Source organism: Salmo salar, chromosome 03 (genome assembly GCF_965601325.2).
Source record: "Salmo salar chromosome 03, fSalSal1, whole genome shotgun sequence".
Taxonomy (NCBI): Eukaryota; Metazoa; Chordata; class Actinopteri; order Salmoniformes; family Salmonidae; genus Salmo; species Salmo salar.
In genome coordinates, this window is record NC_138293.1 from 104,521,043 (window position 1) to 104,536,734 (window position 15,692).

At 54.8% G+C, this 15,692-nt stretch overlaps 1 protein-coding gene across 1 annotated transcript in view; it reads left to right on the plus strand.

Moving 5' to 3' along the window:
- Positions 1-640: 640 nt before the first annotated feature.
- The window catches only part of LOC106597625 (B9 protein domain 1), a 50,721-nt gene continuing 35,669 nt past the window's right edge, over positions 641-15,692 (plus strand). The window contains exons 1-4 of the mRNA XM_082972998.1: positions 641-903; positions 1,521-1,589; positions 1,722-1,833; positions 2,585-2,681. Coding sequence (XP_082829124.1) covers positions 841-903; positions 1,521-1,589; positions 1,722-1,833; positions 2,585-2,681 — 341 coding nt within the window. The 5' untranslated portion in view covers positions 641-840. The remainder of the gene's footprint in view (positions 904-1,520; positions 1,590-1,721; positions 1,834-2,584; positions 2,682-15,692) is intronic.

The following is a 15,692-nucleotide window of genomic DNA, read 5'->3' on the forward strand; positions in this document are numbered from 1 at the left end:
CTATACATATCTACCTCCATCACTCCAGTATCCCTGTCTCCTTCCCCCTATACATATCTACCTCCATCACTCCAGTATCCCTGTCCCCTTCCCCCTATACATATCTACCTCCATCACTCCAGTATCCCTGTCCCCTATACATATCTACCTCCATCACTCCAGTATCCCTGTCCCCTTCCCCCTATACATATCTACCTCCATCACTCCAGTATCCCTGTCCCCTATACATATCTACCTCCATCACTCCAGTATCCCTGTTCCCTATACATATCTACCTCCATCACTCCAGTATCCCTGTCTCCTTCCCCCTATACATATCTACCTCCATCACTCCAGTATCCCTGTCTCCTTCCCCCTATACATATCTACCTCCATCACTCCAGTATCCTTGTACATTGTTAATATGGTACTGATCCTGTATATAGCTTACTTACTTTCTTGTGTTTTTATTTCTATTTCTCATGTGTTTTTGTTCTACTTTATAGTACTATATATTGATTACTGTATTGTTGGGAAATGAACTCGTAAGAAAGGCGTCTGCATGTGACAATAACACATTAAAACTTGTCCAAGACTATCATCTAGTGGACAGTTTATTTACTAAAACGCTTTATCATCAACTTGACCGGATCTAGTTTGGCCCTCACGACTAGCCGTAGGCAAAGCGTCCTAGCAACGGGGGTGGATGGAACTAAACGTTAATTTAGCGAGCTACTTATCTCCACAACACAGAACAATACGTTACCGGTTATATATATATATATACCGGTTATATAGTCCATGTTAGAATATTTTTTATTACTATACTTTTTATATTGTCAAGTTATCGTATGAAGCGGGATGGCTATCAGCAACCCATCGGTGTTTCTGTTGATGATTAACGGACAGATCGAGGGAGCGAATGTGAGTAGCGACGTACCGTAGCTAGCTAACGGCTAACTTAGCTAGTAAAGCATCTAACGTTAGTAACGAGCTAACTAGTTAAACATCTAACGTTAGTAACGAGCTAACTAGTTAAACATCTAACGTTAGTAACGAGCTAACTAGCTAAGCAGCTAACGTTAGTAACGAGCAAGCTAAGCATCTAACGTTAGTAACGAGCTAGCTAAGCATCTAACGTTAGTAACGAGCTAGCTAAGCATCTAACGTTAGTTACGAGCTAGCTAAGCATCTAACGTTAGTTACGAGCTAGCTAAGCATCTAACGTTAGTAACGAGCTAGCTAAGCATCTAACGTTAGTTACGAGCTAGCTAAGCATCTAACGTTAGTAACGAGCTAACTAGTTAAACATCTAACGTTAGTAACGAGCTAGCTAAGCATCTAACGTTATTAACGAGCTAGCTAAGCATCTAACGTTAGTAACGAGCTAACTTAACTAGTTAAGCATCTAACGTTAGCTAGCTAAGATGAGGCTGATCATATTGGCTAACTTGTCATTGTTTTAGTGAGCATAAACATGTTGTATAAAACTGTGGTGTTGACTTGTTTTTCGGCTCATTCTCTCTCTGATGCGTTGTCAGTTTCCAGAGTATGATGATCTGTACTGTAAATACTGCTTCGTCTACGGACACGACTGGGCTCCCACCTCGGTGAGTGACCCCGAGTCATCTGGAACATGTAGAAGAGAAGTTCACTTACTGTGGATAGATAACATAAATAATACACTTGTTTTACTAGCTAGCAACTACTAAAATAGCCTCTTCTCTTCTCTTCTCTTCCAGGGCCTAGAGGAGGGCATATCTCAGATTACGTCTAAAAGCAGAGACTCTCCTCAGAGAATGATCTGGAACTTTCCTCTGGAGATTACCTTCAAGAGCACCAACCCGTTAGGCTGTGAGACACACACACACACACACACACACACACACACCCTTCTTACCACAGCAGACAGTTCAAATCAAATTTATTTATATAGCCCTTCTTACATCAGCTGATATCTCAAAGTGCTGTACAGAAACCCAGCCTAAAACCCCCCAAACAGCAAGCAATGCATGTGAAAGAAGCACGGTGGCTAGGAAAAACTCCCTAGAAAGGCCAAAAACCTAGGAAGAAACCTAGAGAGGAACCAGGCTATGAGGGGTGGCCAGTCCTCTTCTGGCTGTGCCGGGTGGATATTATAACAGAACATGGTCAAGATGTTAAAATGTTCATAAATGACCAGCATGGTCAAATAATAATAATCATAGTACTTGTCGAGGGTGCAACAAGCACGTCCGGTGAACAGGTCAGGGTTCCATAGCCGCAGGCAGAACAGTTGAAACTGGAGCAGCAGCACGGCCAGGTGGACTGGGGACAGCAAGGAGTCATCATGCCAGGTAGTCCTGAGGCATGGTCCTAGGGCTCAGGTCCTCCGAGAGAAAGAAAGAAAGAAAGAAAGAAAGAGAGAATTAGAGAGAGCATATTTAAATTCACACAGGACACCGGATAAGACAAGAGAAATACTCCAGATGTAACAGACTGACCCTAGCCCCCCGACACATAAACTACTGCAGCATAAATACTGGAGGCTGAGACAGGAGGGATCAGGAGACACTGTGGCCCCATCCGATGATCCCATAGCTCTAACAGTGTGTTGTTTACCCAGGGCCTCAGATCGTAGTGAGTGTCTACGGTCCTGATACGTTTGGTAACGATGTGGTCAGAGGATACGGAGCAACACACATCCCCTTCACTCCTGGACAGTCAGTATCTCTCCTCCTCCTCCTCCTCCTCCTCCTCTCTCCTCTCCTGGACAGTCAGGATCTCTCTTCCTCCTCCTCTCTCCATCCCCTTCACTCCTGGACAGTCAGTATCTCTCCTCTTCCTCTCTCCTCTCCTGGACAGTCAGTATCTCTCCTCCTCCTCCTCCTCCTCTCCTGGACAGTCAGTATCTCTCCTCCTCCTCCTCCTCCTCCTCTCTTCACTCCTGGACAGTCAGTATCTCTCCTCCTCCTCCTCCTCCTCCTCTCTCCTCTCCTGGACAGTCAGTATCTCTCCTCCTCCTCCTCCTCTCTCCTGGACAGTCAGTATCTCTCCTCTTCCTCCTCCTCTCCTGGACAGTCAGTATCTCTCCTCCTCTTTTCACTCCTGTACAGTCAGTATCTCTCCTCTTCCTCCTCCTCCTCTCTCTTCTCCTGGACAGTCAGTATCTCTCCTCTTCCTCCTCCTCTTCCTCTCTCCTCTCCTGGACAGTCAGTATCTCTCCTCTTCCTCCTCCTCCTCCTCCTCTCTCTTCTCCTGGTCAGTCAGTATCTCTCCTCCTCCTCCTCCTCCTCTCTCCTCTCCTGGACAGTCAGTATCTCTCCTCCTCCTCCTCTCTTCACTCCTGGACAGTCAGTATCTCTCCTACTCCTCCTCCTCTCTCCTCTCCTGGACAGTCAGTATCTCTCCTCCTCCTCCTCCTCTCTCCTCTCCTGGACAGTCAGTATCTCTCCTCCTCCTCCTCTCTTCACTCCTGGACAGTCAGTATCTCTCCTACTCCTCCTCCTCCTCCTCTCTCCTCTCCTGGACAGTCAGTATCTCTCCTCCTCCTCCTCCTCCTCTCCTGGACAGTCAGTATCTCTCCTCCTCTCCTCTCCTCTCTCCATCCCCTTCACTCCTGGACAGTCAGTATCTCTTCTTCTCCTCCTCCTCCTCCTCCTCCTCTCTTCACTTCTGGACAGTCAGTCTTTCCTCTTCCTCCTCCTCCTCCTCCTCCTCTCTCCTCTCCTGGACAGTCAGTATCTCTCCTCTTCCTCCTCCTCTCCTGGACAGTCAGTATCTCTCCTCCTCCTCCTCCTCCTCCTCCTCCTCCTCCTCCTCTCCTGGACAGTCAGTATCTCTCCTCCTCCTCCTCTCTCGGACAGTCAGTATCTCTCCTCCTCCTCCTCCTCTTCCTCTCTCCTCTCCTGGACAGTCAGTATCTCTCCTCCTCCTCCTCCTCCTCCTCCTCTCTCCTCTCCTGGACAGTCAGTATCTCTCCTCCTCCTCCTCCTCTCTCCTCTCCTGGACAGTCAGTATCTCTCCTCCTCCTCCTCCTCTCTCCTCTCCTGGACAGTCAGTATCTCTCCTCCTCCTCCTCCTCCTCTTCTGGACAGTCAGTATCTCTCCTCCTCTTTTCACTCCTGTACAGTCAGTATCTCTCCTCTTCCTCCTCCTCCTCCTCTCTCTTCTCCTGGACAGTCAGTATCTCTCCTCTTCCTCCTCCTCTTCCTCTCTCCTCTCCTGGACAGTCAGTATCTCTCCTCTTCCTCCTCCTCCTCCTCCTCCTCTCTCTTCTCCTGGACAGTCAGTATCTCTCCTCCTCCTCCTCCTCCTCTCTCCTCTCCTGGACAGTCAGTATCTCTCCTCCTCCTCCTCTCTTCACTCCTGGACAGTCAGTATCTCTCCTACTCCTCCTCCTCCTCCTCCTCCTCTCCTGGACAGTCAGTATCTCTCCTCCTCTCCTCTCCTCTCTCCATCCCCTTCACTCCTGGACAGTCAGTCTTTCCTCTCCTCCTCCTCCTCCTCCTCCTCCTCCTCCTCCTCCTCTCTCCTCTCCTGGACAGTCAGTATCTCTCCTCTTCCTCCTCCTCTCCTGGACAGTCAGTATCTCTCCTCCTCCTCCTCCTCCTCCTCCTCCTCCTCCTCTCCTGGACAGTCAGTATCTCTCCTCCTCCTCCTCTCTCGGACAGTCAGTATCTCTCCTCCTCCTCCTCCTCTTCCTCTCTCCTCTCCTGGACAGTCAGTATCTCTTCTCCTCCTCCTCTTCCTCTCTCTTCTCCTGGACAGTCAGTATCTCTCCTCCTCCTCCTCCTCCTCCTCTCTCCTCTCCTGGACAGTCAGTATCTCTTCTCCTCCTCCTCTTCCTCTCTCCTCTCCTGGACAGTCAGTATCTCTTCTCCTCCTCCTCCTCCTCCTCCTCTTCCTCTCTCCTCTCCTGGACAGTCAGTATCTCTCCTCCTCCTCCTCCTCTCTCCTCTCCTGGACAGTCAGTATCTCTCCTCCTCCTCCTCCTCCTCCTCCTCTCCTGGACAGTCAGTATCTCTACTCCTCCTCCTCCTCTCCTGGACAGTCAGTATCTCTACTCCTCCTCTCTCCTCTCCTGGACAGTCAGTATCTCTCCTACTCCTCCTCCTCCTCCTCCTCTCTCGGACAGTCAGTATCTCTCCTCCTCCTCCTCCTCCTCCTCCTCCTCTCCTGGACAGTCAGTATCTCTCCTCCTCCTCCTCCTCCTCCCCTCCTCCTCCTCTCCTGGACAGTCAGTATCTCTCCTCCTCCTCCTCCTCCTCCTCCTCCTCTCCTGGACAGTCAGTATCTCTCCTCCTCCTCCTCCTCCTCCTCCTCCTCCTCTCCTGGACAGTCAGTATCTCTCCTCCTCCTCCTCCTCCTCCTCTCCTGGACAGTCAGTATCTCTCCTCCTCCTCCTCCTCCTCTCCTGGACAGTCAGTATCTCTCCTCCTCCTCCTCCTCCTCTCCTGGACAGTCAGTATCTCTCCTCCTCCTCCTCCTCCTCCTCCTCCTCTCCTGGACAGTCAGTATCTCTCCTCCTCCTCCTCCTCCTCCTCCTCTCCTGGACAGTCAGTATCTCTCCTCCTCCTCCTCCTCCTCCTCCTCCTCTCCTGGACAGTCAGTATCTCTCCTCCTCCTCCTCCTCCTCTCCTGGACAGTCAGTATCTCTCCTCCTCCTCCTCCTCCTCTCCTGGACAGTCAGTATCTCTCCTCCTCCTCCTCCTCCTCCTCCTCCTCCTCTCCTGGACAGTCAGTATCTCTCCTCCTCCTCCTCCTCCTCCTCCTCCTCTCCTGGACAGTCAGTATCTCTCCTCCTCCTCCTCCTCCTCCTCCTCCTCTCCTGGACAGTCAGTATCTCTCCTCCTCCTCCTCCTCCTCCTCTCCTGGACAGTCAGTATCTCTCCTCCTCCTCCTCCTCCTCCTCCTCCTCCTCTCCTGGACAGTCAGTATCTCTCCTCCTCCTCCTCCTCCTCCTCCTCCTCCTCTCCTGGACAGTCAGTATCTCTCCTCCTCCTCCTCCTCCTCCTCTCCTGGACAGTCAGTATCTCTCCTCCTCCTCCTCCTCCTCTCCTGGACAGTCAGTATCTCTCCTCCTCCTCCTCCTCCTCTCCTGGACAGTCAGTATCTCTCCTCCTCCTCCTCCTCCTCCTCCTCTCCTGGACAGTCAGTATCTCTCCTCCTCCTCCTCCTCCTCTCCTGGACAGTCAGTATCTCTCCTCCTCCTCCTCTCCTGGACAGTCAGTATCTCTCCTCCTCCTCCTCCTCCTCTCCTGGACAGTCAGTATCTCTCCTCCTCCTCCTCCTCCTCCTCCTCCTCCTCTCCTGGACAGTCAGTATCTCTCCTCCTCCTCCTCCTCCTCTCCTGGACAGTCAGTATCTCTCCTCTTCCTCCTCCTCTCCTGGACAGTCAGTATCTCTCCTCCTCCTCCTCCTCCTCCTCCTCCTCCTCTCCTGGACAGTCAGTATCTCTCCTCCTCCTCCTCTCTCGGACAGTCAGTATCTCTCCTCCTCCTCCTCCTCTTCCTCTCTCCTCTCCTGGACAGTCAGTATCTCTTCTCCTCCTCCTCTTCCTCTCTCTTCTCCTGGACAGTCAGTATCTCTCCTCCTCCTCCTCCTCCTCCTCTCTCCTCTCCTGGACAGTCAGTATCTCTTCTCCTCCTCCTCTTCCTCTCTCCTCTCCTGGACAGTCAGTATCTCTTCTCCTCCTCCTCCTCCTCCTCCTCTTCCTCTCTCCTCTCCTGGACAGTCAGTATCTCTCCTCCTCCTCCTCCTCCTCCTCCTCCTCTCCTGGACAGTCAGTATCTCTACTCCTCCTCCTCCTCTCCTGGACAGTCAGTATCTCTACTCCTCCTCTCTCCTCTCCTGGACAGTCAGTATCTCTCCTACTCCTCCTCCTCCTCCTCCTCTCTCGGACAGTCAGTATCTCTCCTCCTCCTCCTCCTCCTCCTCCTCCTCTCCTGGACAGTCAGTATCTCTCCTCCTCCTCCTCCTCCTCCTCCTCCTCCTCCTCCTCCTCCTCTCCTGGACAGTCAGTATCTCTCCTCCTCCTCCTCCTCCTCCTCCTCCTCTCCTGGACAGTCAGTATCTCTACTCCTCCTCCTCCTCCTCCTCCTCCTCCTCTCCTGGACAGTCAGTATCTCTCCTCCTCCTCCTCCTCCTCCTCTCCTGGACAGTCAGTATCTCTCCTCCTCCTCCTCCTCCTCCTCTCCTGGACAGTCAGTATCTCTCCTCCTCCTCCTCCTCCTCCTCTCCTGGACAGTCAGTATCTCTCCTCCTCCTCCTCCTCCTCCTCCTCTCCTGGACAGTCAGTATCTCTCCTCCTCCTCCTCCTCCTCCTCCTCCTCTCCTGGACAGTCAGTATCTCTCCTCCTCCTCCTCCTCCTCCTCCTCCTCTCCTGGACAGTCAGTATCTCTCCTCCTCCTCCTCCTCCTCCTCCTCCTCTCCTGGACAGTCAGTATCTCTCCTCCTCCTCCTCCTCCTCCTCCTCTCCTGGACAGTCAGTATCTCTCCTCCTCCTCCTCCTCCTCCTCCTCCTCCCCTGGACAGTCAGTATCTCTCCTCCTCCTCCTCCTCCTCCTCTCCTGGACAGTCAGTATCTCTCCTCCTCCTCCTCCTCCTCTCCTGGACAGTCAGTATCTCTCCTCCTCCTCCTCCTCCTCTCCTGGACAGTCAGTATCTCTCCTCCTCCTCCTCCTCCTCTCCTGGACAGTCAGTATCTCTCCTCCTCCTCCTCCTCCTCCTCCTCCTCCTCTCCTGGACAGTCAGTATCTCTCCTCCTCCTCCTCCTCCTCCTCCTCCTCTCCTGGACAGTCAGTATCTCTCCTCCTCCTCCTCCTCCTCCTCCTCCTCTCCTGGACAGTCAGTATCTCTCCTCCTCCTCCTCCTCCTCCTCCTCTCCTGGACAGTCAGTATCTCTCCTCCTCCTCCTCCTCCTCCTCCTCCTCCTCTCCTGGACAGTCAGTATCTCTCCTCCTCCTCCTCCTCCTCCTCTCCTGGACAGTCAGTATCTCTCCTCCTCCTCCTCCTCCTCTCCTGGACAGTCAGTATCTCTCCTCCTCCTCCTCCTCCTCTCCTGGACAGTCAGTATCTCTCCTCCTCCTCCTCCTCCTCCTCTCCTGGACAGTCAGTATCTCTCCTCCTCCTCCTCCTCCTCCTCCTCCTCTCCTGGACAGTCAGTATCTCTCCTCCTCCTCCTCCTCCTCTCCTGGACAGTCAGTATCTCTCCTCCTCCTCCTCCTCCTCTCCTGGACAGTCAGTATCTCTCCTCCTCCTCCTCCTCCTCTCCTGGACAGTCAGTATCTCTCCTCCTCCTCCTCCTCCTCCTCCTCCTCCTCTCCTGGACAGTCAGTATCTCTCCTCCTCCTCCTCCTCCTCCTCTCCTGGACAGTCAGTATCTCTCCTCCTCCTCCTCCTCCTCCTCCTCTCCTGGACAGTCAGTATCTCTCCTCCTCCTCCTCCTCCTCCTCCTCCTCCTCTCCTGGACAGTCAGTATCTCTCCTCCTCCTCCTCCTCCTCCTCTCCTGGACAGTCAGTATCTCTCCTCCTCCTCCTCCTCCTCTCCTGGACAGTCAGTATCTCTCCTCCTCCTCCTCCTCCTCTCCTGGACAGTCAGTATCTCTCCTCCTCCTCCTCCTCCTCTCCTGGACAGTCAGTATCTCTCCTCCTCCTCCTCCTCCTCCTCCTCCTCCTCTCCTGGACAGTCAGTATCTCTCCTCCTCCTCCTCCTCCTCCTCCTCCTCTCCTGGACAGTCAGTATCTCTCCTCCTCCTCCTCCTCCTCCTCCTCCTCTCCTGGACAGTCAGTATCTCTCCTCCTCCTCCTCCTCCTCCTCCTCTCCTGGACAGTCAGTATCTCTCCTCCTCCTCCTCCTCCTCCTCCTCCTCCTCCTCTCCTGGACAGTCAGTATCTCTCCTCCTCCTCCTCCTCCTCCTCTCCTGGACAGTCAGTATCTCTCCTCCTCCTCCTCCTCCTCTCCTGGACAGTCAGTATCTCTCCTCCTCCTCCTCCTCCTCTCCTGGACAGTCAGTATCTCTCCTCCTCCTCCTCCTCCTCCTCCTCCTCCTCTCCTGGACAGTCAGTATCTCTCCTCCTCCTCCTCCTCCTCTCCTGGACAGTCAGTATCTCTCCTCCTCCTCCTCCTCCTCTCCTGGACAGTCAGTATCTCTCCTCCTCCTCCTCCTCCTCTCCTGGACAGTCAGTATCTCTCCTCCTCCTCCTCCTCCTCCTCCTCCTCCTCTCCTGGACAGTCAGTATCTCTCCTCCTCCTCCTCCTCCTCTCCTGGACAGTCAGTATCTCTCCTCTTCCTCCTCCTCTCCTGGACAGTCAGTATCTCTCCTCCTCCTCCTCCTCCTCCTCCTCCTCCTCCTCTCCTGGACAGTCAGTATCTCTCCTCCTCCTCCTCTCTCGGACAGTCAGTATCTCTCCTCCTCCTCCTCCTCTTCCTCTCTCCTCTCCTGGACAGTCAGTATCTCTTCTCCTCCTCCTCTTCCTCTCTCTTCTCCTGGACAGTCAGTATCTCTCCTCCTCCTCCTCCTCCTCCTCTCTCCTCTCCTGGACAGTCAGTATCTCTTCTCCTCCTCCTCTTCCTCTCTCCTCTCCTGGACAGTCAGTATCTCTTCTCCTCCTCCTCCTCCTCCTCCTCTTCCTCTCTCCTCTCCTGGACAGTCAGTATCTCTCCTCCTCCTCCTCCTCCTCCTCCTCTCCTGGACAGTCAGTATCTCTACTCCTCCTCCTCCTCTCCTGGACAGTCAGTATCTCTCCTCCTCCTCCTCCTCCTCCTCCTCTCCTGGACAGTCAGTATCTCTCCTCCTCCTCCTCCTCCTCCTCCTCTCCTGGACAGTCAGTATCTCTCCTCCTCCTCCTCCTCCTCCTCCTCCTCCTCTCCTGGACAGTCAGTATCTCTCCTCCTCCTCCTCCTCCTCCTCCTCCTCTCCTGGACAGTCAGTATCTCTCCTCCTCCTCCTCCTCCTCTCCTGGACAGTCAGTATCTCTCCTCCTCCTCCTCCTCCTCCTCCTCCTCCTCTCCTGGACAGTCAGTATCTCTCCTCCTCCTCCTCCTCCTCCTCCTCCTCTCCTGGACAGTCAGTATCTCTCCTCCTCCTCCTCCTCCTCCTCTCCTGGACAGTCAGTATCTCTCCTCCTCCTCCTCCTCCTCTCCTGGACAGTCAGTATCTCTCCTCCTCCTCCTCCTCCTCTCCTGGACAGTCAGTATCTCTCCTCCTCCTCCTCCTCCTCCTCCTCCTCTCCTGGACAGTCAGTATCTCTCCTCCTCCTCCTCCTCCTCCTCCTCCTCTCCTGGACAGTCAGTATCTCTCCTCCTCCTCCTCCTCCTCCTCTCCTGGACAGTCAGTATCTCTCCTCCTCCTCCTCCTCCTCCTCCTCTCCTGGACAGTCAGTATCTCTCCTCCTCCTCCTCCTCCTCCTCCTCCTCTCCTGGACAGTCAGTATCTCTCCTCCTCCTCCTCCTCCTCCTCCTCCTCCTCTCCTGGACAGTCAGTATCTCTCCTCCTCCTCCTCCTCCTCCTCTCCTGGACAGTCAGTATCTCTCCTCCTCCTCCTCCTCCTCTCCTGGACAGTCAGTATCTCTCCTCCTCCTCCTCCTCCTCTCCTGGACAGTCAGTATCTCTCCTCCTCCTCCTCCTCCTCCTCCTCCTCCTCTCCTGGACAGTCAGTATCTCTCCTCCTCCTCCTCCTCCTCTCCTGGACAGTCAGTATCTCTCCTCCTCCTCCTCCTCCTCTCCTGGACAGTCAGTATCTCTCCTCCTCCTCCTCCTCCTCTCCTGGACAGTCAGTATCTCTCCTCCTCCTCCTCCTCCTCCTCCTCCTCCTCCTCTCCTGGACAGTCAGTATCTCTCCTCCTCCTCCTCCTCCTCTCCTGGACAGTCAGTATCTCTCCTCCTCCTCTCCTGGACAGTCAGTATCTCTCCTCCTCCTCCTCCTCCTCCTCCTCCTCTCCTGGACAGTCAGTATCTCTCCTCCTCCTCCTCCTCCTCCTCCTCCTCCTCCTCCTCTCCTGGACAGTCAGTATCTCTCCTCCTCCTCCTCCTCCTCCTCCTCCTCCTCCTCCTCCTCTCCTGGACAGTCAGTATCTCTCCTCCTCCTCCTCCTCCTCCTCCTCCTCCTCTCCTGGACAGTCAGTATCTCTCCTCCTCCTCCTCCTCCTCCTCCTCCTCTCCTGGACAGTCAGTATCTCTCCTCCTCCTCCTCCTCCTCCTCCTCCTCCTCCTCCTCTCCTGGACAGTCAGTATCTCTCCTCCTCCTCCTCCTCCTCCTCCTCCTCTCCTGGACAGTCAGTATCTCTCCTCCTCCTCCTCCTCCTCTCCTGGACAGTCAGTATCTCTCCTCCTCCTCCTCCTCCTCCTCCTCCTCTCCTGGACAGTCAGTATCTCTCCTCCCTCACTCCTCCTCTCCTGGACAGTCAGTATCTCTCCTCCTCCTCCTCCTCCTCCTCCTCCTCCTCTCCTGGACAGTCAGTATCTCTCCTCCTCCTCCTCCTCCTCCTCCTCCTCCTCCTCTCCTGGACAGTCAGTATCTCTCCTCCTCCTCCTCCTCCTCCTCCTCTCCTGGACAGTCAGTATCTCTCCTCCTCCTCCTCCTCCTCCTCCTCCTCCTCCTCTCCTGGACAGTCAGTATCTCTCCTCCTCCTCCTCCTCCTCCTCCTCCTCTCCTGGACAGTCAGTATCTCTCCTCCTCCTCCTCCTCCTCCTCCTCCTCCTCCTCCTCCTCCTCCTCCTCCTCCTCTCCTGGACAGTCAGTATCTCTCCTCCTCCTCCTCCTCCTCCTCCTCCTCCTCCTCTCCTGGGACAGTCAGTATCTCTCCTCCTCCTCCTCCTCTCCTGGACAGTCAGTATCTCTCCTCCTCCTCCTCCTCCTCCTCTCCTGGACAGTCAGTATCTCTCCTCCTCCTCCTCCTCCTCCTCTCCTGGACAGTCAGTATCTCTCCTCCTCCTCCTCCTCCTCCTCTCCTGGACAGTCAGTATCTCTCCTCCTCCTCCTCCTCTCCTGGACAGTCAGTATCTCTCCTCCTCCTCCTCCTCCTCCTCCTCCTCTCCTGGACAGTCAGTATCTCTCCTCCTCCTCCTCCTCTCTCCTGGACAGTCAGTATCTCTCCTCCTCCTCCTCCTCTCTCCTGGACAGTCAGTATCTCTCCCTCCTCCTCCTCCTCCTCCTCCTCTCCTGGACAGTCAGTATCTCTCCTCCTCCTCCTCCTCCTCCTCTCCTGGACAGTCAGTATCTCTCCTCCTCCTCCTCCTCCTCCTCTCCTGGACAGTCAGTATCTCTCCTCCTCCTCCTCCTCTCTCCTGGACAGTCAGTATCTCTCCTCCTCCTCCTCCTCCTCCTCTCCTGGACAGTCAGTATCTCTCCTCCTCCTCCTCCTCCTCTCCTGGACAGTCAGTATCTCTCCTCCTCCTCCTCCTCTCCTGGACAGTCAGTATCTCTCCTCCTCCTCTCCTGGACAGTCAGTATCTCTCCTCCTCCTCCTCCTCCTCCTCTCCTGGACAGTCAGTATCTCTCCTCCTCCTCCTCCTCCTCTCCTGGACAGTCAGTATCTCTCCTCCTCCTCCTCTCTCCTCTCCTGGTCAGTCAGTATCTCTCCTCCTCCTCCTCCTCCTCCTCCTCTCCTGGACAGTCAGTATCTCTACTCCTCCTCCTCTCCTGGTCAGTCAGTATCTCTCCTCCTCCCTCCTCCTCCTCCTCTCTCCTGGACAGTCAGTATCTCTACTCCTCCTCCTCTCCTGGACAGTCAGTATCTCTACTCCTCCTCCTCTCCTGGACAGTCAGTATCTCTCCTCCTCCTCCTCCTCCTCCTCCTCCTCTCCTGGACAGTCAGTATCTCTACTCCTCCTCCTCTCCTGGTCAGTCAGTATCTCTCCTCCTCCTCCTCCTCCTCCTCCTCCTCTCCTGGACAGTCAGTATCTCTACTCCTCCTCCTCTCCTGGACAGTCAGTATCTCTCCTCCTCCTCCTCCTCCTCCTCCTCCTCTCCTGGACAGTCAGTATCTCTACTCCTCCTCTCCTGGTCAGTCAGTATCTCTCCTCCTCCTCCTCCTCCTCCTCCTCCTCTCCTGGACAGTCAGTATCTCTCCTCCTCCTCCTCCTCTCCTGGACAGTCAGTATCTCTCCTCCTCCTCCTCCTCTCCTGGTCAGTCAGTATCTCTCCTCCTCTCCTGGACAGTCAGTATCTCTCCTCCTCCTCCTCCTCTCCTGGACAGTCAGTATCTCTCCTCCTCCTCTCCTGGACAGTCAGTATCTCTCCTCCTCTCTCCTGGACAGTCAGTATCTCTCCTCCTCTCCTGGACAGTCAGTATCTCTCCTCCTCTCTCCTGGACAGTCAGTATCTCTCCTCCTCTCTCCTGGACAGTCAGTATCTCTCCTCCTCTCTCCTGGACAGTCAGTATCTCTCCTCCTCCTCCTCCTCTCCTGGTCAGTCAGTATCTCTCCTCCTCTCCTGGACAGTCAGTATCTCTCCTCCTCCTCCTCCTCTCCTGGACAGTCAGTATCTCTCCTCCTCCTCTCCTGGACAGTCAGTATCTCTCCTCCTCTCTCCTGGTCAGTCAGTATCTCTCCTCCTCTCCTGGACAGTCAGTATCTCTCCTCCTCCTCCTCTCCTGGACAGTCAGTATCTCTCCTCCTCCTCTCTCTGGACAGTCAGTATCTCTCCTCCTCCTCCTCCTCCTCCTCTCTCCTGGACAGTCAGTATCTCTCCTCCTCCTCCTCCTCTCCTGGACAGTCAGTATCTCTCCTCCTCCTCCTCCTCTCCTGGACAGTCAGTATCTCTCCTCCTCCTCCTCTCCTGGACAGTCAGTATCTCTCCTCCTCCTCCTCTCCTGGACAGTCAGTATCTCTCCTCCTCCTCCTCTCCTGGTCAGTCAGTATCTCTCCTCCTCCTCCTCTCCTGTCAGTCACTATCTCTCCTCCTCTCTCCTGGACAGTCAGTATCTCTCCTCCTCCTCCTCCTCTCCTGGACAGTCAGTATCTCTCCTCCTCCTCCTCTCCTGGACAGTCAGTATCTCTCCTCCTCTCTCCTGGACAGTCAGTATCTCTCCTCCTCCTCCTCCTCTCCTGGACAGTCAGTATCTCTCCTCCTCCTCCTCCTCTCCTGGACAGTCAGTATCTCTCCTCCTCCTCTCCTGGACAGTCAGTATCTCTCTCCTCCTCTCCTGGACAGTCAGTATCTCTCCTCCTCCTCCTCCTCTCCTGGACAGTCAGTATCTCTCCTCCTCCTCTCCTGGACAGTCAGTATCTCTCCTCCTCCTCCTCCTCCTCTCCTGGACAGTCAGTACTCTCCTCCTCCTCCTCCTCCTCCCCTCCTCCTATCCTGGACAGTCAGTATCTCTCCTCCTCTCTCCTCCTCTCCTCTCCTGGACAGTCAGTATCTCTCCTCCTCCTCCTCCTCCTCTCCTGGACAGTCAGTATCTCTCCTCCTCCTCCTCTCTCCTCTCCTGGTCAGTCAGTATCTCTCCTCCTCCTCCTCCTCCTCCTCCTCTCCTGGACAGTCAGTATCTCTCTCTCCTCCTCCTCTCCTGGTCAGTCAGTATCTCTCCTCCTCCTCCTCCTCCTCCTCTCTCCTGGACAGTCAGTATCTCTACTCCTCCTCCTCTCCTGGACAGTCAGTATCTCTACTCCTCCTCCTCTCCTGGACAGTCAGTATCTCTCCTCCTCCTCCTCCTCCTCCTCCTCCTCTCCTGGACAGTCAGTATCTCTACTCCTCCTCCTCTCCTGGTCAGTCAGTATCTCTCCTCCTCCTCCTCCTCCTCCTCCTCCTCTCCTGGACAGTCAGTATCTCTACTCCTCCTCCTCTCCTGGACAGTCAGTATCTCTCCTCCTCCTCCTCCTCCTCCTCCTCCTCTCCTGGACAGTCAGTATCTCTACTCCTCCTCCTCTCCTGGTCAGTCAGTATCTCTCCTCCTCCTCCTCCTCCTCCTCCTCCTCCTCTCCTGGACAGTCAGTATCTCTCCTCCTCCTCCTCCTCCTCTCCTGGACAGTCAGTATCTCTCCTCCTCCTCCTCCTCTCCTGGTCAGTCAGTATCTCTCCTCCTCTCCTGGACAGTCAGTATCTCTCCTCCTCCTCCTCCTCTCCTGGACAGTCAGTATCTCTCCTCCTCCTCTCCTGGACAGTCAGTATCTCTCTCTCCTCTCTCCTGGACAGTCAGTATCTTCTCCTCCTCTCCTGGACAGTCAGTACCTCTCTCCTCCTCTCTCCTGGACAGTCAGTATCTCTCCTCCTCTCTCCTGGACAGTCAGTATCTCTCCTCCTCTCTCCTGGACAGTCAGTATCTCTCCTCCTCCTCCTCCTCCTCTCCTGGTCAGTCAGTATCTCTCCTCCTCTCCTGGACAGTCAGTATCTCTCCTCCTCCTCCTCCTCTCCTGGACAGTCAGTATCTCTCCTCCTCCTCTCCTGGACAGTCAGTATCTCTCCTCCTCTCTCCTGGTCAGTCAGTATCTCTCCTCCTCTCCTGGACAGTCAGTATCTCTCCTCCTCTCTCCTGGACAGTCAGTATCTCTCCTCCTCTCTCCTGGACAGTCAGTATCTCTCCTCCTCTCTCCTGGACAGTCAGTATCTCTCCTCCTCCTCCTCCTCTCCTGGTCAGTCAGTATCTCTCCTCCTCTCCTGGACAGTCAGTATCTCTCCTCCTCCTCCTCCTCTCCTGGACAGTCAGTATCTCTCCTCCTCCTCCTCTCCTGGACAGTCAGTATCTCTCCTCCTCCTCCTCTCCTGGACAGTCAGTATCTCTCCTCCTCC